This window comes from Curcuma longa, chromosome 3, assembly GCF_044706935.1.
Source record: "Curcuma longa cultivar G26 ecotype Majalengka, Jawa Barat chromosome 3, ITB_CL_G26_1.1, whole genome shotgun sequence".
NCBI lineage: Eukaryota > Viridiplantae > Streptophyta > Magnoliopsida > Zingiberales > Zingiberaceae > Curcuma > Curcuma longa.
In genome coordinates, this window is record NC_133863.1 from 10773728 (window position 1) to 10796530 (window position 22803).

A 22803-nucleotide genomic window follows, 5' to 3' on the forward strand; every position below is an offset into this window, starting at 1 on the left:
TACGATTTGCAATAATTTCCATGAATTTTATCAGAGTTCTTCATGTGAAAGACCCTAATTTGAACTAGTTTGTGAATTCAAGTTCAATTTTATCAAAAGAAGTTCTATTGGAGGTGTTATTATTATTTTGATTTTGTTTACCACTTTACTATATGATTATATATAGACCCAAAATGCTAAAAATGGCCCGTTAAATTTTATGGAATACTAAAAATGCCCCCACATGAAGTTGGAATGCCAAGAATTATCCAAAATGCCATTGCATTGAAGTGATTGGCAATTGATGAGGAACATCAGTCGCACTGTGTGTGGGCCGGCCCAAACCCCACCTTGCCACGTGACATCACGTGTGCTCATCCATCCAGCAACTAAGCCCGGCCCATCTTTTCGTCTCGTCCAATAAAAAAAACTATAATTATTGTCATTCTTTAATAATAATCATTTTTTCCCTTTTTTTCTGTCGGCTTATATTATTCAAAAGGAATTATCAATTCCAATGCAATTTATGTTCACCTATTGACTAAACTCTCCCACCTGATTGGACCCACCGATCCTATCTTGTTTGATTTAACAAAATCCAGGATAGAAGAATTCTTATGAGATGGAATTTGATCACCTCTAAGATTAATTAGTTTGAACTGAACTTTTATTTAGAAATATTATTTAAAATTTTAATTAGTTTGAACGAACTGAACTTTTATTTTTAAAATTTATATTAAAATTTTAATTATTTATGAAATTTATATTATTTTTATTTTTAATATATTATAAATAACAAAATCATATCCTTCTATACAAATGGAGTGGATATTAAGGATATAACTATAAACTGAGGGCATTCAATCAAGGAACAATGCATTAGATACTGCATCAAATTCATCAAAAAAGAAAAACTTTGAGGAAGTGAATCAAAGTAATTAAGATTGATGGCAAACAGTTTGTAGATAGAATTTATCAAAATGTGTTGATTTTTCAGTAAAAATACCTCATAAATGTTCAGTTGCATCTCTAATGTTGTAAGGAAAATAAATGGCTCCATCAAAATTTCTCATCCTTCTCCCTTCGGCCCCAACGTATATACGCCTGCCTGCAGCAGCAATGAAGGTACAAAAAATGTAAAAATAAAAACAAAAACAAAAACTAATACCTGAAATCTCTTAAACTAATCAAAATACCGTGTATTTACAAAAACAGAGCTCAAACTTTTGAGCGATCCATATACTTCAGAAAGAAAAAGAACATGTTATTAGAGGTGAACTGGGAAGCTTTTTCCTATGAACTCTCAATCAATTCAAATGAAAAAATAATAATAATGCAAGATGAGTTGCTAGAAAAAAAAATGATGATTAACCTAGTTATCATTGCCATTGCACTTGGCAGAGGGTTGGAACATTCTCGAGTAAGCCCGCCGCTCCTTGTCTCGTCGATCAGCAATCTATATATAACTTAGGGAGTGAGATGAAGATCCAGTTGTGAAGTTGTGCAAAAAGGTTCTACAGATTGGCATTTACTTGCCTTCTTCTTTGCGGCGGCGAGCTCTTTCTTAATACCTCCTAAGAATTTGAAGAAAATTTGAATCAAAATCTTTCTAATTCAAACAGGTGAATGCTTGTACAATCAAAAGTATCGGGTACCATCATTAGGCTCTAATTCAAGTGCTCTAAGGAAGCTCTCCACCGCAGCATCCACATCATTAAGTGCACTGTGAGCCTAACAGAGTTCCATAGGAGCAGTCATTGATTAATAAGTAAATATGTTAATTATATCTACACATAGAGAACAAACACTAAAAAATAAAAATGGAGAATCAATTTCGCCAACTTCTTTGAATTAAATAATAGGGATTTTCAGCTAGCACTCTGTCATAAAGCAGTAGTGGCTTGTTGATTATAATGAGTCAATACTGATTTGCAGTACCTAGAAAGGTTGGAGGAAATTTAATTATACTAGAAACAAGAAAATGATAGTTTAAATAGGAATGTTACCGTACCAATAGATCCATAATAACAGAGGATGTTGTTCAACAAACAAATAGATCCATGAATGATTGGCGAAACAAATTGAAAAATTCACGCTCATTGGATCATCAAAAAGAATAAGACTAACCTGACCTTGCCGAAAATAAGCTTTCGCATTTGCCTCTTTTTCACGTATTGCAAAATCAGCATCTAACAAAGCACCTTCCAAGTCTAGTAGCTTTAACTTGCAAGCCTAATAAACAAAATTATTGAGCATGGTGCTGCAAAAAATATTATAGTAACTGATGGTTTATGAGAAATTACAGAATTAGCAATTATTTAGAAATTGTCATCTATCTAATTCAAGAGAACCCTTATAAAGAGAAACAATTGGCCACTAAAAAGATCAGGAAAAAAAATCATCAAGTAAAAAAGTCTGTGATTACCAAGTGTAATCAGTCTATTGTATTTTTATAAATAAAAGTGGTTAGACAAATCCAGAGCAGTACTAAGAGTTTAACACATTCAAATAATTTAGACCTCACAGCTAAACTACTTCATTCAGGTGGGAATAGTTTGCACCATGGAAATCAGAATACGAGACTATGTAAGAGTATACTGGTCTTTCATGTTTGCATAACTAAGATACAACTGATGCCAAAAATTACCCCAAACAGTGAGGACATCTAAATATTAAAGTTAAAAAGAAAATGATCATAAATGTAAATGCTAATTTAGCCATCAATAACTTGCAGTAATTTCCAGTTCTCCAAACAGAACAAGATGATAAATTAGTCCTAACAAATCGTGGTCAGATTAAAAAAATCATTAACAATCACTCTCTTGACTAATTCTAGTTTGTGCGTTCAAATTATTTTATAGTATAATGAGAGAAGATGGACACAGATGCAAAACTTACAGAACTATTTGTCAGTATAATTGACTTTGTCTTGCGCAACAACAAACTCTTTGCTGCAAAATAGAATCTCAAGAATATTTAAATGCAAATTAAGAAAGGCCAAGTTCAATAGCACAAAAAGAACTCCAGGTAGCAGTTGCATGCCTTCATCAATCTCCTCTTTTTCCCAGCATACATCCAAGTAGCGCAAAGATTTTCTGTACTTTCTAAGAGCCATCTTATAGTCTTTTTTCTGCATGGAGTACAATTTCATAAATCTGAATCACATAAATGACAAACAGAGAGATTTAAGAAAATACACGTCCTATAGAATATAAGGTGGATGCTCAGATGGACAAGACCGACATACTATATTATTCAGTTGCTTACATAATCATTGAAAAAAAAATGAAACAATGAAAGCAGTAGCAAAGCATGGCCAGAATATGAAACAAATTTCACCTTGAAGTTATCATTTCCAAATGTTTTGGCAGATTCCACAGCATTCATCCACCAGGAAACCTCATTTGGCTTTTCGTCCAAGTCATTTGGCCAGTCAGGATACAAGTCACCGTCCTTAAAGAAGTTTGGCACACCATCATCAGCCCCTTCAGGAAGTTCTCCACAATCAGCGATCACTACATCAATAGTGGGACAATCAGCCTCACCAACAGGAGTATGCTCAATTGAACGAACAACTCCCATGCCTTTAAGAACTTTCCCAAACACAACATGTTTTCCATCTAGATGAGATGTTCTAGTAGTAGTGATAAAGAACTGGGATCCATTTGTGTTAGGACCAGAATTTGCCATTGAAAGCATTCCTTTTCTTTCATGTTTTACAACAAAATTCTCATCCTCAAATTTTAAACCATAGATGGATTCTCCCCCAGTTCCATCACCAGCGGATATATCTCCCCCTTGTATCATGAAACCTTTGATGACACGATGAAAACATGAGCCCTGAAACAAACAATTACAATGTAGTCCAACTAAAGAATTTAAAAAAATGTCAGAAATAATGTTATTTTCAATCTGGTCTTTCACCTGTGATTCCTTCTGTTTAAAATGACAATGACAGAGAGAAGATTCATACATGAACCTCACATAAGGAACAGAAAGATACCCTTGTGTCAAGAAATTTATATCGAGAGAAATCACGTCAAGGCAAACTGCCAATTCTAAATTGAAAATTGAAGCATTAGGAGCATTATGAATGCAGTGCCTAATTCAATCCATCAACGACACAAGTGCGTTGTGCGCAAAATAAGTCAAAATTGTCCACATAAGAAATGGAGATCAATAATTAATATGCCAACTACAAAAGTATCTAGTCTTGGAGCACGGTGAGTAGACTTGATAGAACAAAGCAAGACAAGCGACAGTGCTAATCATAACCTTCAATTTAAGGCACATAATTACTGTGGAACAAAAAAACTCGCTCATTAAAGCAAATGAACTTTAATTTCATGCCAAAACTTCAGTAAGACAAGTGGCTCATATAGTCATATTCAAGCTTAAGTATACAACTGTATCACAGAAATAAATAACACCATGGAACAACCTGAACAAAATCTCATGTCAACTAAAAAGTATCCACAGATATTAACTGGCGCAAAATATTGGAACATTGAAAAACTTGTATTCATATATCAACTGGAAGATATAGATAACTGAAAATATGATTTTCCCCCGTAAATTTTATGTACAAATGAAAATCAAACTCCTTCCACTAGAACCTTATGTTTCTTACACAGATCTGCATCAATCAAAGTAATGTGTAATCCACAACCCTGTAATCATTTGTTAAACAGACCATTATTCAGTGAGCACAACAATTTTAATTTAGCTCATTAAAGCAAGAATATACTGATCCCTTGGCAGTTGACTCACTACTTAATTTTCATATTTTTATAAGAATCCTCACTGAAAAGGAGTCCATGGTATGCAAGAAAAAAAATGAAAGCATCTCATTGAACTTTATCATTACTAAGATAGTTATAGCAAATTGGGTAAGCATATACCTCATAGAAGACAGAAGACAGAAAACGTATAAATGTGAACTTAGATTATTGAGAAAGATAATTCTACCATATTAGATAAATTATATATCATAGCAGACATGACAAAGAAAACACATACAGAGTTTCTATTTTTCAGAAATATTGCAAATGTCTAATATTTAATATCCCTTCGAGTTCACTAGTATATGGTCCTCAACAATGTGCTCCCCAAGAAATTTTCCTCCTTTAGGCATCCGTAGTTTCTTTCCTGAAACTCATCAGAAACTCCAGGAGAAATATGGAAGTGAAAAAGAAATCCAAAAGGATAACAAAGAAAAGACAGAAGATGATTTCATGGCGTCTGAATATTCCAGTACTCCCCACAGGCTCCACTGACGAAACCACAGCAGTACCACTACAAATCCTACGAAAAGACGACAATACCCTGGTCCCGACCGAGTAACCGCCACAAAGCCCACGCCTCTCGCCCGTGATTCCGCAACATCTCAAGGGCAAAAGAATCAACGACGGAGGACATGGAAACAAATGGGAGTGAGATTAAGAAAAAGAGGGAGCAACCTTGAAGTGGAGCGGAACGTCTGCGGCGGGCCCGACGCCCTTCTCCCCGGTGCACAGCGCCCTAAAGTTCTCCGCCGTCCGCGGCACCACGTCGGCGAATAGCTCCACCACGATCCTCCCCTCCACCTCGCCGCCGATGCTGATGTCCAAGTAGCAGCGCGGGTTTGAAATCGCCCCCGTCTCCGCCTCCGCCTCCGCCTCCGCCTTCGCCACTGCGGTTCGAGCGTTCGCTTCGCCCCGCTCCATCTCGATCGGAGAAGAAACCCTAAATCTTCGGGAGTCGCCTTCGTCGTCGCGGCGACCGCCTGCTTGATTTGATTCAAATAAGAGAAGAAAGAAGGCTTGCTATTGGCAATAAATAGCGCACACATCACAAGTGGATAATAATATTAATGAGCCACACTAATAATAATCAAATTGTAACAGCAGCAATAAAGAACAATCGATTATTATAAAAAATATTTAAAAATATCTTTTATTTTCATTTAGAACGGTAGACGGACCGATTGATAGACTGGTCCGTCAAGAATCAATCATCTGACCAGTCAAGAAATTTCAATCCAATTTAATTTAAGATAATTATGAATTAGATAAACAATCAATCAAAAATTTATATATATATATATATATAATCTCTATAATTCAATAAATTTCATCATTTCATAAACAAATATTTTTTTAACAAATCTTATAAAATTCTTAATTTTTTATTTCACACTTATACGTATTATCCAAAGTAATTATCATAAAAATTCATAATTTTTAATTTAAAAAATATATATCATCATAAATTCATAATTTATAATCTAATTTTAAAATTGCTTTTTCCTTCTCAATTCATGGACCAACTTAAGTTCGTCATGAACTGATTCCTTTGGATCCGCATCCCACGTGGATGATCTATTTAGATCAATTTTTAAATAAATTAATAAAATTTTATTTTAATTTATTTAAATTGTTTGATAGTCAATCTAACGGGCTCAACTATTCTATTTTTATTATTAGTTAAAAAGGACATTTATTTTTAAAATATATTAAAAGATTCTTCATCCTATTCTTAGAATAAAAATATTTTTATCCTAGAGAGTGTGCAGTAATTTTAATCATATTTAATAAAATATAAAATAATTTTAAATTCATCAAAATTATTATATAAAATATGTTTTAAATTTGATTAAAATTATTTTAATATTATGACCATAGCTGTTATAAAACTTCGGCGGCTATAATTGTTTGAAACAATTTTACTTATACTGATTATAGCAATTATGATAATATTTTTAATAAAAATAGTCTTTTATATATTTTTATTCGATTTTTGTTAAAAATAATAATAAATTATAATTGTAAAGATTTTTTATAGAATTGTCAAAGTTATAATTTTAAGAGATTTAATTTTCCAAAAAACTATTTTGTAGTGCGGCGGCGGCGGATTTAATTTGATTGGAATAAAAAAAAAATTATCATTGAACACCATTTTTGGGGAGTATCAAGAAAATGCCTTTGATTTTTCATTTTGTACTGAAATTTAAAGAAACTCTTTCTTTACCATTTTAATTCAATTTTTTTGTCTCAAATTTGCTGAAATTAGCAAATGACAACATGTTTCCTACAAATTGTATATGTGAATTTTTACCCTTTTCTTTCTTTATTATTTTTAATTCAATTTTTTTGTCTCAAATTTGCTGAAATTAGCACCTGACAACAGGGTTTTACAAATTGTATATGTGAATTCACGTGGCTACTTTTTTAATGCTCTTATTTATTGTATTAGGTGCAGAAAAAGAAAGAAAAAGGAGGAGAAAATATTTCCGAGAACAAAAAAAAACTTTTTGCCCAATTTGAATGGATAAAAAAATAATCTTTGATTGAATTCGTAAATCTATCTACTTATTAGGTAAATAAAAATAAATAAATAATTCATTTTTTTTTCATAATTTTTATTTTTGTCCTCCCAAATCACGAAGATAACACTCCAACTGAGTAAAGAATATATTTAACTTTTTATCACATTGATTCCCTCCATATTCAATTATTGTGCATCTCTGTACCAACTTCTTCATTAAATTTTTATGCATTAATGAACAGCAAAAAAAGTTGAGCAGTGAGCCATTGATTGATTCCTGTGATCAAGAAATGGAACAAGTTAATTGAATTATAAGCTTGGCTTCATGACATCATGCATTTGTTTTATATCAGAGAAATACTATTGAAATTCAATATAGAAATGCAGGTTGGATTCAAGTTAATATTGTTCCATCCGAGTATATAAATAGCACAATAGCTTATTGTAGAATAGATGATGACTAAGTTATGAATTTCTAACCCATTAAGTGTTTCAAAGCCTAGGAGACAATCATTCTCAGAGAGTTATTTCGGCATTTGAGAAATGCTGGAGGTGAGATTTTCCACTAATCTTCATTTCATTGGTATTAGGAGAGAAGTCTAGACACAAAGATTCGTCTAATTTTTATTATACTTTTGCTTTCATATTATAAAGACAGATCCTCTCAGTGGATTTAAAGCTTATTCCGAACTACATTAAATTAGTTGCATCTTTTTTTATATATCTGTGTTGTCCTACCAAACGAGATAAAAATTCTACCTAACTTATGATGGAGACTATTCTTCATCTAGAAACACTGGATTTGGATCTAAGTCATGTTCCAATTTCTTCTAATTGTACTAGAGGCACTTGTGATCATAACAAAAGAACAATGGTGCACTGCTACGGAAGCCAAAAGAGGTAACAAATCCATGTCGTTTTTGGTATCATAATGTGCCACTTTTCCATTTTTTTCAGTGATGAATCTTAGTGGCCAAGAAAGATACAGCCATAAAAGGTACACGCTAAGTAATCAAGAGATAGATCAAAGTGAATGCAATGGATAGGATGACTACCTGCTAACAGTGTCTATGCTGGACTTCAAAGCTAAATCTTTGTGCTTAACCATGCACTTTTCCTGATAGACACCAAAGATCCTCAACGCGGTATATGAGTATGGAGACCTGGAGAGTAAATTGAATGAGCAAATCACCCTCATTCACTAGGTAATAGGAAATTTGAGAAAAAAATTGAAGAGTAGATAATTATAGATACTTTGAATCAGCATCATCTTTTATTCTAATAAGATCCTGAATTGCCCCCACAATGACTGTGCCTACCGCTAATATATTCTCAACCTACTAAATCAAAACATATTTCAGCTCAGAAGGAGCCACACAGTTTATGGGCAACCCAACTACAATAACAATGTTAGTCAGTTTTATAAATTCACCTGCCTCGAGAGAGCGCACAGCAAAACTCAAGTGCTGCACTAGTTTCTGAACCCCATGCTGCAAGCAACATATAATGGATTAGAGAATTCCTCAAATAATTGATAAAGCTGTTTGAAATGTTCTGGAAACAGTTTTATGCATATGAATGATCAACTAAATCATTTACCTGAAAGGGAGGAACTAAATTTGCCGCATTTCTTACTGTGAAGGGCAAACTCTTGAGTCTGCACAAGCAATTACCATGAATGTGCAGGAAACTATCGGTTGATAACTTATGCTAAAAATTAGAATAAATTCCCAGAGGTAATAAAAGTTTAGCCCTATAACAATATCCAAAATAGGTATACTACTTTGAGTGGCTTGTGAAAGTAGAAAAAACATACCGCCATTCATGTATGTGAGAATTGGGATGAAAGTAAATAATAGAACGAAAAAATCATACCGTGATGAAAACATTGTCAAAACATAATTGTGGTTGTCATAGAACCTTGGATGACTGCCTATCAGCTTTTTTGGTAATTAGTGAGCTTCTCCCCATTCATTTCTTAATGTCATTAGTTGTACAAACCAAATAACTAGCTTGAGAAACTAAGTCTGCTTAAATTTCTAACTACATGAAATTTTGCTGTTTGAAACTCTTGAATCCAAATTTCAATTCTTCAAATGGTTCTGACAGAATGAATCTTTTGTTGCCTTTATGTTATCTAGTAAATCTGAGGGGCTTTTAGAAGCTTCCGTTATAGAAAAACATGTCTCACTGTAAATAAGTTGTCTCCCATGTCATGATTCATTAAAATGTGAAAAAATGAGCAAGTATCTGATAGAGCATCCAAACTTCAAATGAATTAGGAATGCTTAAATGGTTGAACCTTATCAAGTGTCTATTTTCATAATGCACTTTTTTTTCACAATATGAGATCATTTTTATCAGAATAATCACTATACAACACTTTTTCCATTTGTTATCATATTCATTATATCGTCAGTGCATATACGGGACTAAGAGTAACAAAGTTATTGAACTAAATAAGGAGATGCAAACACGTTATGAACAATTTGAGATGCTGCCATCACAATTCCAAAATGTTTGGAGAAACTTAACAAGTGATCAAATGACCTCATATTCAGATTAAGGATGTAATTCGACTTTTTTGAGGGGACTAAAAGGACTATCTAAAATTACTATATCCTCACTTGCAAATAACTGAAATTTATGAAAGCAAAGAATAAACATATCATAGTAAATAGTACATACTCAAACAAAGGGCAAATAGAAACTGAACAATCAAGACATTAGATAAACTTAAAATACAAAACCAGAACCCAGGAGTGAATAGTTAATTTGATTGTCATGTGTTGAGTCCAAAAGCATATAATCAAAAATGTGGAAGGCATCTTTACATAAGAACTGTAATCAGCGCAGGAACCAGCCTCAATACCACCTCTGCAAATTAGAGTCAGATTCAACAATCAAACAGCAAGACCAACAACTGAGAGCTTCAAAAATGTGTCTCAAGCTCACCACGATATAGTAACAAGTTCGACCTAAACAGGACTAAACGCAAATAAACAATCTACCAAATCACAAAATGAGACACTTTCAGAGAAGGCCCGATTCCCAACGAAAGCTTTACGATTCTAATTCTCATTATCCAAATCCATGTGATAGTGGCAAAATAAGAAAGTACAAAAGCTCAGAACTGCGAGACTCGGATCTGAAGAGGAACCCACACAAAATTTCAAACAAAAGAAATAATGAACTACCAAACATAAGAAATAGCAGAAAAACGAGCCAAAATGGCACACCTTTACCACTCCAGATCGCTTCCGGGACTTAGAGAATCGAGAGGAAGCCTTGGAAGCCGAAGGTTCCAAGTCGCGAAGCCGACGGAATCCCGAATCAATGAATCTATGACCGGATCAGATCTAGGGTATGGTGAGGGTAGCGATCGCCTGAAGAAGAGCAAGAAGAACAAATGCAAGTAGAAGAAGAAGCGCCGTCGCCGCGGTGGCGGAGAGAGACTAGAGAAACCATCGGCAACGGCGATGGATGTTTCAAAACTCGTACGCCGCGACGCATAAATTAAACTATGCCACTGGGCAAAAATTGAAAGTAAAAAAACGCCCTTATTTTTATTTTGATAAAAAACATACCTTTTTTCAAAAAAAAAATTAAAAGAGCAGCACTTCATCATATTTTTTTTATTTCAAAAATATTTTTATATTTTAAAAACTATATTCCTTTTCATAATGCTTAGAAAATTCTAGACTAGTTAAAAATATGCTTCAAATAATCAACTCAAATATTTTAATTGGCAATAAAGCTTGGTAATACACATAAAGCATATCTATCATGTAATTATTGAAAATTTCTAAAAGGTGTTTTTATTCTAAAATTACAAGGGCAATTTGAAAATAACCTAATTTCTTGCGGCAGAATGAAAATTTCTCTAATTTAAAGCTAGTAAGGCGGAGGCAGCGGTGGCCGGGAGGCAGGCGGCCAAACGACGTCTGGCGACATGTGACCACCGTAGATGGACCACCGGTGTTCGTTTTGATGCTTGTTCTCCTCCGCTTCGTCGCTTCCTCCGGAAACGGAGACGGACACCGAGACGTCGTCCTCCGCCGGCAGCCGGTGGAATGTAGGGTTCGCGAACCCCGCCGTTACGACCACCACCGTCCCCGCAGCAGTCAGCGGCCCGGCCACCGTCCCGCCCATCACATGCCCCCCGGGGCTGCCATGGACACCGACACCGTCGTCCCGGTGGATGCCAGCGCCGCCATCGCCGGTGGCAAGACCGTCGCGGACATCGACAGGATCTCGAACCGGCCGCGGAACGCCACCGCCGCAGCCGGCGGTGGCTGCCTTAGCGCCACGTTTACGACGGCGCCGGAGGCTCCGAGCACGCATACCCCGATGCCTCGCCGGCGCGCGAAGCGCTCCAGCGAGTCAACCACGTCCCCGCCGCCTGGGATCTCGAGAAGGTGGCATCCCATGCCGGATACCGCCGCCGCATCCGAAGGCGGCTGCAGCGTCTCCTCCGCAAAATAATCTGGTTTGGGCTTATTCTTGGATCCCGGAGGGCGTCCACGCCGGCGCTTGGCCACCTCCATCGTCTCCCCGTCCCCTGCATCCAGTATCCTTTTCTCTCCCGCCCCGTCCTGCTCTCCTTCCAGCTTGTAATGCTTCCTAATCTCTCCCCCGGTGCTGCGGGAGCTGTCTTCGGAGACGGAATATTCCGCCGGTCTCTCGTACTGATTACCATGCTGCAGCTGTTGGATGTGGAACCGCAGCATGGCCTCAGCGCCCTGCTTGCTGCTCTGCATCATCTTCTTCTCTAAGAAATTACCGAAGAACATGTTTGATCAGATCGAATCCCAAAAGAAGGAGTCTCTCTCTCTATATATACTCCGATATCCGTCGGGGATTCAATTTGGAACAGTCATTGCTTTGACGGCAAGGAAGAAAAAAGCTGGCGCGCGCGTTCGCACCGCCTTCTCGCCTGTCTACTCCTCTCGTTGTCCCTGTCCTTAGTGAACAGCAGTTGCTTAGTCGCATACGCTTCGCTGCGAGGTGTGAAGTTGGAGCACGTGCAGACGCGACAATATTCAACATCGGCAGCGCTAGGACGACGACGACGTGAGAAGGCAACGGAGGGCAGGAGTAGCGTAACGGGCGATGGAAATGAGCGTTGATTGGTCAAAACTGTGGGCCCAGGCGCCGCCAATCATGGCCGTGTTCGTTCGGGTGTCGGCCCAGTTGTTAAAAGCAGGGCCCACGGAGTTTGACCCCCACGGCGAGTTTAATTTGGTTTGGAGACCGGCGGATGCTGATTGCAGCGAGACGGTCTTCGTGTCGCAATTTGATTGGCTGGGAGACATCGCCTTGGTGGACGATGGGGACGTGTCATCTCCACTTGGAATGTTAGTGGATTTGACTTTGAGTGGGACTGACCGGATCAGATTCAATATGATTAAATATAATTAATATAAATATTAATTTAAATTTGATTTTAAAAATTTGATATTATATTAGTGGAATGTTTTCCATTTTTTTTTTAAATTATGTGTGTTCAATATAATACATATAGAACCCAAAGAGTTTGTGATTTGATATGGTCGTGTTGCATTGATGATGCATACGGTGATAGAGGCATAGAATTGTTAAAGACCTGAAAATAAATATCTTTAGATAAAATATAAAAGTATAAAAGCAAGGAGTCTTTGCTCATAAGAAGTGGAGAACTAAAGGGAAAAAATTATTGGTCAAGTTCAATCTCGATCTTTATGTTGTTGAGATCTTTGAACAGATGAGTGGAGTGCTCATTTGATTAAAAATTCTTTATTTGAAAAATAAAAAACGCTTCTATTTGAATTTCAATGGATTGGTTAGATTTTAGTCAATTAGATAGATTATACAATCTATTATAAATTTAGTCAACTATTAAAAAATTAGTCATTCTAGACTTCTACTTGTTAGAGACTGTTTCATATAATCTTGCACTTTTGCTCGATAGATATAAAAATAAGTGTGCAAATATTCAAGCATGCCCTTCGTCGCTGGCCGCAAGCTAACAACAGCGAGCTTGCAACAACTGTCTAGCTCTTCTATCCTGCGTCCACAAAGGACGAAGTGAAATCCAATATAAAACATTTGTAAAAATAAATATATTTTTCCAAAGAGTTTATAAGTACCTTTGTGAGGGTTATACTCATCTAAAAAATATTTCGAAGAGATCGGATCTGACGACTGCTGACATTATGCACAGATAAGGAGCATCTAGGGGACCACATCTGATAACTTCGCAATTGCTCTCTCTTTGTTAAAAAATTATAGATTATGATAATTACTTTGAATAATCCCAATTGTACTTGTACTAAAAGAGCAGTTGACTTGTTCAGAGAAAGAATAAGTCAACCATAGCTTACATGTTCTGTTTAAACTAGGATCGACGAGTAACTCGTACATATACAGAAGGATATCATATATCGTGCATAATTATTTTAAAACCCTATAATAATTTTAAAATAAATTACTGGACAAAATATATTTAAAAGGTAAATAGTGAAAATAAATATAAAAGTCATAAGAAACTCATTATGCGCATAAAAGTCAACAGACCATTTATTCTCGAGTGTCCTTTTTGCTGGTGGCTGTTGACTTTTGGTCGAACTTTTGGCAGCCTCAGGACCAATTTGTATATAATTTTCAAATGTTATTTTGTACTTAAATTACAATCAAAGGTTAGATCTTGTATGAACAAAACCTGCCTCCGGGACAACGATGTAACGGTAGGACATCCGAATATAATAATATGACAAGAGAGAGAACATTAATGAAATCGATCCCTAGCTATGACATATTTACAGGAATTTTTCTTCAGATGGGGAACATGTTGATTTACCGTTTGAGAATGAGAACATAGAGAAGATAAATTGCACTTTAATTTTACATTTCAAAATGGAAATTTTAAAAACGTATTTACATATCAAGAATTATAACCCAAAGAATAAGGATCCGTAAATATTTTTTTAAAATAAATATTATAGCATTAAATCTAAAAAAAATTATTTATAAAAAATATAAAATTATTTATAATACAATAAAAAATTCCTTATTTTCATTAATATAAACTATCCAATTTAAGTCTTTTAAAAAAAATCAAAACTGTCCGATTTATAATTAAAATTACTTCATATTGAATTAATTTAATAATTGATTAATTTTAGTTAAATTTATTTAATATTATAATAATTTTTAGCAGTATAAAGTTATGTTAAAATCGTCAGCATTTACAGTTATTTATGGTTTCTTAATTTAGACTATTCAACCTTGTAATGAACTTACTCCAATGGTTCAAGAAGGGGAGCCCACCCAATCAAATGGACCTTCAATTACTTCTACAGATGATTGTGAGATCGATTGTGTAGGATTATTAGGATGATATATTTCACTTTTTGTTAAAAATAAAATATAGAAGAAAATAAAGAACAAGTCACTCAATCTAATAGACCTTCAATGAACAAAACATTAATGAACAAATTTAAATAATTTATTAAATTAAATAAATAAACTTGAAAATATATATATATATATATATATATATATATATATATATATATATATTTCATTAACGTTCATGAACAACAACGTTCATAAATGATTTTTGTGTGTAATATCTTAAATTATATTAATTAAAATTTTTTTTATTAACATGCTAAATAAATAATTTTTTTAAACTTATAAAAAAGAAATCAAATTAAAATTAAACAATCATTTTAATGATTTAATTTATTTTAAACTCGATTTAATTTGACTTAATTATTTTATCAAATAAATTTAAACACTATAAATTTTGATTTAACTTGACTCATTAATTTACATCCCTTTCATGTATTGATTTAACCAAATCGAGCAAACTGATTAATCCGACCAATATTCTATGCGAAAGAGTTGACATTAATCAATCATAATTAAGCCCAATCGATGATACATAGATTTGTATTGATCAATCCTCCTCGTAGGGTAACGGAATGCCTCCCCTCTCTCCAAACCTTACACACTCATGGAATCGGAAGCAATGGACAAGATGATCGTTGGCTAATCCAGCGGCTTGCATGAAGGAGTAGATAATGACCGGGCCCACCAATCGAAACCCTCTCCTAACTAGATCTTTGCTCATCGCTTCAGATTTCGGCGTCCGCAACGGCACACTCCGACAGTACTTGTATTTGTTCACCATCGGCTTGTGCTTCACTTGGCTCCAAACGTACTCGCAAAAGGATCCAAATTCCTCAGCCACCTTCATAATAATAATAAATAAATAAATAAAACTCAAATCAATAATCAAAATATCATAAATAGTTTACGACTTGACGATGATAGATGACGATGATAACGAAGAATCACCTTTTGGATGCACTTAGCATTATCTACTATGCATCGCACTCTACACTCAGCCAGCATGAGCTCCTTGTCGAAGGTTATGTCCATGATGTCTTTCTCCTCCATCTTCGCAACTAAATGATGATCGAATTCCAAAAACACTTTCCTAAAAGAAAGTGAAAATAAATAAATAAATAAATTTAGATTGGAGCAATATACATTTTAAAAACATTGATTCATATACCAACCTGTATAGCTCTCTTCTCCTCAATATCTCAGTCCAATTGTGATCGATCAGCATTCCACACAATGCGAGAAGCTCAAAGAGTCGACTACAAAAGAATCGATCAACAAAATTGATTTTGATTTTTCATTTTTCTTTAAAAAAAAATGATGTTTACTTGTCATTGTAGATAGGCACCCCCCAATACTCGTCGTGGAACGAAATATACGCTTCATCTACGATACAAAAAATATGGTAAGATCACAAACTTACGATAGAATAAGATCTATATAGTCGATCCCACCTTAAATAATAAGTTAAAGTAAATGCATCTCACCACTAAATTCGGTAATCCAATTGCACCTCTTCCCGCTTCCTAACTGATCATGCTCCACCCTGAGAATTCCACTAGCTGGATCTTCTCCGGCGAGAGACCTCAAGTCATCCACTCCGAACCCTGCCTCAGTGTCCTCCCAGGACCCGAAAAGCTTCCGCAACGACACTGAATTCTTAGGGTCCCAACTCGAGAAGGAGCTATTGAGGGATGAAGCATTTGAATTCTGAGATAGGGAGAGGGATGAGAGACTGAGGAATGAGCAGCTTTTCTTGATGCTGAGTGGGTAAACTCTTTGCAAGTGGCGCGATAGCGCGCTCTTCGCTTGCGACGATCGCCTTTCGACTTCTTGAGAGCTAGGAATTCTCTCCACCACCTGCCTCCCCATGGCTGCTGCAGGGACAATAATTCGAGTGTGAGATCTTTGAATGCACTCGGAGTGTCTGAAATAAGTGTTGGGGATGATTTGGTGGCATGTCTTAGGGTCGTGTGGTAGGACATGAGTTTCATGGTAGATCAATGAAAGCTTCCTTGGCTCTACAAAAGGCAATGAAGAGGAGTTGCTTCACTTAATTAGCTACTTTTTTATACTTTTGATTCTTGTTCATGACAAACATGTTTAATTAATATTTAACAAACCAATGTACAAAACATTCCCAAGTTATTGGTTTAGGCATATTGATGATTCTAATTCTTCTCTTTGACAAAGTTTAGTCGCTCTTATGAACTCATATCCGGTCCATCTAAGTAGGTTTGTTCGACCGCTTTAAATTTTGGTAGAACACTAACTTAGTCGAATGCTAAGAAATTCGGAGGGATCATGATTTGCTTGAGTAGGTTTAGGGTTACCATACTTAACTTATACTTCAGGGCCATTCATGGTTGGCATGTTGCCAATTTGATGGGGATTTTCCATCTCTTCGTTTTTATTTTATTTTTGAAACTATTTCCGTTGAAATTAATGGTGAGCTTTTTACATCATTAATGATAGTAATAATCTTTTTGATGATTTATTATGATTTTGATTGTAATTAACTACCTCTTTGTCACCTTTAATTTGCATTCAAATATTTGAAATGTATCAATCCAAATGGGTCATGGGCGGATTGTTATGACATAGCGACCACATAGTGTGCCAAAGTTAACAAGACCAATCATAACCTTGTTCAATAATAATAATAATAATAGTTTTTTTTGTTTATTATTTACTTCATCAAATAATATTAATAATAATAATAATAATAATAATAATAATAATAATAATAATAATAATAGGAGGGGATTTAGTCTTATATATATATATATATATATTTATTTATTGGGCCGAAGCCTGCCCATGAAAACCATGAACCGATTGAAATTGAACCGCTTCGGTCCGTTTCCCATCGAAACAGTCGTCGTTTCCCGCTTTTCACTTCTTTTTCCAACAAACCGAACGCCACGGCGTTGGGTGAGCACATGCGACGAGCAGCCGCCCTCGGACTATTTAGGTTTTGGATCCCCTCCATGAATTTTAAATATGACATATTTGAGGCAAACTCTACGGTTATATTGTAGATGTCTCTTCCATCTGACGGTCATTAGTGGAAACTAATTTGTTTTATATTATTCCAATTGGAGTGGATCGTCAACTGTTGACGGACCCCTCGAAGTCGATGATCCGAACGCGCTGCTATAAATTTCCATCGTCTCTTCTCGACCTCCGTCTAGCCGCCGGCGATCGGGAAGTCAAGAGCTCGAATCCTAGAAAATGGCTCTTGCCCAGTCCAACCTCCTCCTCGCGCCCACCTCCTTCGCTTTCGCCCTCTCTTCCTCCCGATCCCGATCCCCAGACCTCTCCTTCCCCTCCTCCTGGCACCGCACCCGGCGCAGCCTCGCGATCCGGGCCTCCGCTGTCGCTGCGCCCACCTCGACCCCCTCTGTGGCCGCCCAGAAGTCTTCCGTCCGGTCGGTCAAGGCCCGCCAGATCGTCGACAGCAGGGGTAATCCCACAGTCGAGGTCGACCTCGTCACGGGCGACGGCGCCCTCTTCAGATCCGCTGTACCGAGCGGCGCATCTACCGGCATCTACGAGGCTCTCGAGCTAAGAGACGGCGACAAGAAGGTTTATGGCGGCAAGGGTGTGCTCAATGCGGTCAGGAACATCAATGAAATTCTCGGCCCCAAGCTCATCGGCGTCGATGTCAGGTTCGTCTACTCGCAAATAAAAACAGTTTATCAAAGATTTGCACCAAAGATTTGCAGCAGACTAATGACCCTTTCCAACTTGTTTTTTTTTTTGAAACCGGATTATCTTAACTATCCGCGCGTGTGTCTGTAGTTCTGATACGTATTAATCGTTGATCTTGACAGGAGTCAAGCGGATGTGGATTCAATTATGCTCGAGATGGATGGAACGCCTAATAAATCAAAGTTGGGAGCCAACGCTATCCTTGGAGTTTCGCTTAGTGTTTGTCGGGCTGGTGCGGGAGCAAAAGGAGTGCCATTGTACAAGCATATCCAGGAACTATCAGGAACGAAGGAGCTTGTTATGCCAGTTCCTGCCTTTAATGTGATCAATGGAGGTAGCCACGCAGGAAATAATCTAGCGATGCAAGAGTTCATGATATTGCCCGTAGGCGCAGCTTCATTCGCTGAGGCTCTCTGTATGGGTAGTGAAGGTAATACATTTCTTCTTCTTATGGTGCATATACTTGTTATGTTACCTTAGAACTGATTGTGTCATATAACTGTTACGGCAGTATATCACGTCCTTAAGGGTATTATCAAGGCAAAATACGGTCAAGATGCATGCAATGTTGGAGATGAAGGTGGCTTTGCTCCAAATGTTCAAGACAATAGGGAAGGATTGGTCCTACTTATGGATGCTATTGATAAGGCTGGTTATACTGGAAAGGTAGTGGCATTGTATTTTTTTTCTATCATGTATAACCTTTTCATTAATGTTTTACTTAACTATTCTTGTCTTTGTGCAGATCAAAATTGGTATGGATGTGGCTGCTTCTGAGTTTTTCACAAAGGATGGAAGATATGATCTAGACTTTAAGAACCAGCCAAATGATGGAAGTTATGTCTATGCTGCTCAAAGCCTTTGCGATATATACAAAGATTTCGTCAAAGATTTCCCTATTGTTTCAATTGAAGATCCCTTTGACCAGGATGATTGGTCCTCATGGGCATCACTTGTGTCTTCAGTTGATATCCAGCTTGTTGGCGATGATTTGTTGGTCACAAATCCAAAGAGGATTGCTGAGGCTATTGAAAAGAAGGCCTGCAACGCTTTGTTACTAAAGGTTAGATGCTATATTGATTGAATAGTATATATGAAAGTTTAGGGTAGTTCATAGGGTAATTTGACCACAGTATGCTTAGTGCTATTTAGAGAAGAAGAATATTTAGGGATATGTGTTTTCCACCTGAGGTTTTCATGCTTGTTATTCTCCATGTAACTGACATCAAATTGAAAGGTGTGAGCAATTGTGGGCATGTTTTGGTTGAGGTCACAAACAATTGCTCTGTGCACAAGGGTAATTTGACCTGTGTACAAGGGCTTCACAAACAATCATGCATAGGTCAATTGCAGTTACTTTGCAGAGCAACTGTGCATGGGGTTGCAAGCATGCAGATATCGGTGACAGACACATCTAGTTTATTGCTAAGTAGCAGGGTGCAAGTTGAACTTAAGTAGAGATGGCAGTGTGAAGTGGACAGGAAGACTGGAGAACTTGATGCCATAACTACGCCACTTCCTTGGCAGTAGCTGAATAAAAACATGTAGGAGACTTTACCTCTAGTCAGGAGTGTTTCCTTGATCACTAACCTCTATATGTGACAGAACCACACACTAAAAGTTCCCTTCTGTATAATTGGAAGCTTCCAAGCATAGTAAACTCTACAAAACAACCATGACGTTTCAAGTCAAAGGGACAACTTATGCTATAGTTTGTTGGGTTCCTATTTGATCACAACCATGTAATGTTCAGGACAAGATAGTCTGGTAAATCCCTTCATGTAGAAAACACCACACTGTAATATTTGAAAATGGGAAACAACGTCTCCATATTGATCTTATACAAGCTTTTAGGGCACGCTCTGGTAATGACATATTTACACAATGAATTAACTTCTTACTGCCCAAGACACTGTGTTCTCAAATCATTTCCATATTACAGCTTTATTCAATTTCTGCTTCAGTTAGATTATTGTTTTTCAATTAAGTCAAATCCTTTCATTAGATATACTGTGAGCCCAGTTGGCGTCTCGATGTTGTATTCATTTAGAATAAGTGCTGTTATTGTACAAACTACTCAAACAAGACTATTATGGCTGCTTAAGCTATCGATTTAATGGAGGAATCATGGATTTTACTCAGTATCCTTATGATGCCTAGTAAGAACGTGTTATTCTTAATATTACAAGATTTGGATTTGAAATTGATGTTTTTTGTGACTATTGTAGGTTAACCAGATTGGCACTGTTACTGAATCCATTAAAGCTGCTTTGGATTCGAAAGCTGCTGGGTGGGGTGTAATGGTTAGCCACCGAAGTGGTGAGACAGAAGACAATTTTATTGCTGATCTATCTGTGGGGCTGGCTAGTGGACAGGCATGATCTCTCGAATTGCATGCTAGTTATCGAGTTAATATATGAATATTATTTTGCATTTTTTTTGCTGAATCTGGACCTAATTTTAGTTTAACTGATTAACAGATAAAAACAGGGGCTCCATGCCGCAGTGAGCGTCTAGCCAAATATAATCAGGTATCAAATAGCTGTCTACCATTTCTCCGAACATATCTTGGCTATCACCTTCCAAATATTTCTCTAGTCTAGAGTTGGCTCTATGCTCTTAAGATTGATTCTGCTGATTGAATTCATTTTACAGTCCAAGCTTACAATTGGTAAATCTCAAAAACAATTTTTTCTTCTTAGTTCAATTTTTTCAGACAACCAAATATTCAAATATTGATATTTTAGACCTTCTGTAGTTGTATACCATTGACTCTCTGGTGACATTGAAATGAATTTCGCCTATTGATAGATTATTCTAGGAGTTTCCCCCCTCATTCCACGTTGTAGAGAACTGATGATGGGTTCATGAGCTTTGACTAACCAAGAAATGAAGATGATGCCTACAACTTTAACACCGGGATGATTTACAATACTGGAAACATTAGAATCGCATACCCACGAGTAAGTTTATTGAACCTGGTTTTAGTTGTCAACCGTGTTAGACTTGACTGATGTTTGCTAGTGGTTCTAGATGAAAAATGAAGCATTTGGGCGTCTAATGTTGCTCAGTTCAAGTGGATCAGCGTCCAATATAGTGGTCATATGTTGCAAATACTGGACGAAGCTAGTTGCATTTCATCGTGGATATTGCATTTGAGGGGTGGATCGATCATCCAATTTTTCTAGGTCGAAAGTGAACTAATTGGAACTTGTGATGGATGGTTTACTTGGATAATGTGGATTTTCCAATTACTTACTAAAATACTAGATGAGAAGTAGAAGGAAATTGATTGGGATAGAAGTACTATATGAAAACTGGTATAGTTCGCTTCAAATGGATGTGAGGATGAGGTCACTAGGAACCAAGCCTATTCTCTGAGAACACATTTGGGAAGTTACCATGGACATATCCAATCGAGTAACCCCATGAGATGTGATCAAGTTGATATTAATTTAAATCTAATATATCCTGAAACATGGTCCCTTTATGGACCATGGACCACATACCATTCGTGTTTTTCATCGAGAGATACATATATTTTTTGCATTGTTGCATTGTGGTTATATATATATATATATATATATATATATATATATATATATATATATGGTTACGGCACCCTGAACCACAGAAGAAAAGTTATTGTGTCCAAGAAACCAGGTTAACATGGCTTGAAGTACTTGGATCATCATCTATTCAATGTTCATTCCAATATGCCTAACTCTGACAATGTTTTGGTTCCCAGCTCCTGCGCATCGAAGAAGAGCTTGGGGATGTCCGGTACGCTGGCGAATCGTTCAGATCTCCATTATGAGGACCTATTCCAGCAGAGATAATCGAGGCCACTAGGAGTTGGAATTCAAGTCTAGAAATCCCCAAGGCTTTTACATACATGAGCACCTTCAATACTCTCGTAAGGTGTGGTGTTCTACAGCTCCAGTTTCATGGGTGTGATTTCTTCTTCAGAAAAATAATAGATTACGACACTGTATTCTTATACTTCAGTAACTAGTTTTATTTCCTGAATAGATTCGAATGATGGCTGCTTTTCATGCAATTTTTTCCTTTTTCTTTTTCTCTCTATAATATTTCATACGATAGATGCTCTTTGAAAGAAAATGTCTAAATCCTCTAATGGCATTACAAAGGAAGATATTGAGCACGGATTCTTATGAACAAGGTTTTAAATAGCATTTGAAGTTGAGGCCTCAGTCCTCAACCAGAGGACTTATCGCAAAACAAACAAATATGCTGCAGAATCCTAACAGTTACAGCGGCTTAGAAGTTTCATTGCGAAAGCCTAGGTCTCATGGTAGTTAACGAAAGCTTCATTCAAAAATTTGACCCTGGTGATAATTAGCATACACCTTACCGTCGTCGTGGCTCAAAAAACAGAAAAGCTCCATCGCG

The 22803-nt window shown here is 36.5% G+C and overlaps 3 protein-coding genes, 1 long non-coding RNA gene and 1 pseudogene across 7 annotated transcripts; 1 reads left to right on the top strand and 4 right to left on the bottom strand.

Annotated features, from left to right (window-relative positions):
- Nucleotides 1–843: 843 nt before the first annotated feature.
- Nucleotides 844–5735, bottom strand: LOC141823374 (peptidyl-prolyl cis-trans isomerase CYP40-like). 4 transcript variants are annotated; one of them, XM_074710651.1, is made up of 10 exons: nucleotides 5439–5735; nucleotides 3319–3819; nucleotides 3022–3109; nucleotides 2878–2930; nucleotides 2107–2211; nucleotides 1635–1710; nucleotides 1516–1553; nucleotides 1352–1435; nucleotides 1176–1221; nucleotides 844–1087 (listed from the first exon to the last, which is right to left on the bottom strand). In XM_074710651.1, the coding sequence occupies exons 1-8, from the start codon at nucleotides 5682–5684 to the stop codon at nucleotides 1352–1354; spliced, it is 1191 nt and encodes a 396-aa protein (XP_074566752.1). In that variant the 5' UTR covers nucleotides 5685–5735; the 3' UTR covers nucleotides 844–1087; nucleotides 1176–1221. The 4 variants fall into 4 exon arrangements, 3 of the variants coding, with proteins under 3 accessions (XP_074566752.1, XP_074566753.1, XP_074566751.1); XR_012601404.1 differs by lacking the exon at nucleotides 1176–1221 and having other exon boundaries at nucleotides 1512–1553; XM_074710652.1 differs by lacking the exon at nucleotides 1176–1221 and having other exon boundaries at nucleotides 844–1083.
- A 3013-nt stretch (nucleotides 5736–8748) lies between these two features.
- On the bottom strand, nucleotides 8749–10570 carry LOC141823379 (uncharacterized). The gene is made up of 3 exons (XR_012601405.1): nucleotides 10524–10570; nucleotides 8884–8941; nucleotides 8749–8774 (listed from the first exon to the last, which is right to left on the bottom strand). It is a non-coding gene; the product is annotated as an uncharacterized LOC141823379 (long non-coding RNA).
- Nucleotides 10571–10999: 429 nt separating this feature from the next.
- LOC141823376 (AT-hook motif nuclear-localized protein 28-like) lies at nucleotides 11000–12236 on the bottom strand (annotated as a pseudogene).
- Nucleotides 12237–15201: 2965 nt separating this feature from the next.
- On the bottom strand, nucleotides 15202–16557 carry LOC141822769 (uncharacterized). The gene is made up of 5 exons (XM_074710098.1): nucleotides 16164–16557; nucleotides 16005–16062; nucleotides 15852–15935; nucleotides 15628–15769; nucleotides 15202–15520 (listed from the first exon to the last, which is right to left on the bottom strand). The coding sequence occupies exons 1-5, from the start codon at nucleotides 16546–16548 to the stop codon at nucleotides 15227–15229; spliced, it is 963 nt and encodes a 320-aa protein (XP_074566199.1). The 5' UTR covers nucleotides 16549–16557; the 3' UTR covers nucleotides 15202–15226.
- Nucleotides 16558–17863: 1306 nt separating this feature from the next.
- Nucleotides 17864–22445, top strand: LOC141824097 (enolase 1, chloroplastic). Its single transcript, XM_074711332.1, has 7 exons — nucleotides 17864–18347; nucleotides 18513–18820; nucleotides 18902–19056; nucleotides 19136–19453; nucleotides 20619–20765; nucleotides 20871–20921; nucleotides 22139–22445. The coding sequence occupies exons 1-7, from the start codon at nucleotides 17911–17913 to the stop codon at nucleotides 22205–22207; spliced, it is 1485 nt and encodes a 494-aa protein (XP_074567433.1). The 5' UTR covers nucleotides 17864–17910; the 3' UTR covers nucleotides 22208–22445.
- Nucleotides 22446–22803: the final 358 nt, after the last annotated feature.

Coding starts and splice junctions, on each gene's coding strand:
- LOC141823374 (XM_074710652.1), bottom strand. CDS start 5,684: ATGGAGCGGGGCGAAGCGAACGCTCGAACCGCAGTGGCGAAGGCGGAG. Junction 2,931..3,021: donor AAAAGAGGAGATTGATGAAG/GCATGCAACTGC, acceptor TCTATTTTGCAG/CAAAGAGTTTGTTGTTGCGC. Junction 2,212..2,877: donor TTATACTGACAAATAGTTCT/GTAAGTTTTGCA, acceptor TTTGTTTATTAG/GCTTGCAAGTTAAAGCTACT.
- LOC141822769 (XM_074710098.1), bottom strand. CDS start 16,548: ATGGGGAGGCAGGTGGTGGAGAGAATTCCTAGCTCTCAAGAAGTCGAA. Junction 15,936..16,004: donor GTGCCTATCTACAATGACAA/GTAAACATCATT, acceptor ATTCTTTTGTAG/TCGACTCTTTGAGCTTCTCG. Junction 15,521..15,627: donor ATGCTAAGTGCATCCAAAAG/GTGATTCTTCGT, acceptor ATTATTATGAAG/GTGGCTGAGGAATTTGGATC.
- LOC141824097 (XM_074711332.1), top strand. CDS start 17,911: ATGGCTCTTGCCCAGTCCAACCTCCTCCTCGCGCCCACCTCCTTCGCT. Junction 18,821..18,901: donor TCTCTGTATGGGTAGTGAAG/GTAATACATTTC, acceptor CTGTTACGGCAG/TATATCACGTCCTTAAGGGT. Junction 19,454..20,618: donor GCAACGCTTTGTTACTAAAG/GTTAGATGCTAT, acceptor TGACTATTGTAG/GTTAACCAGATTGGCACTGT.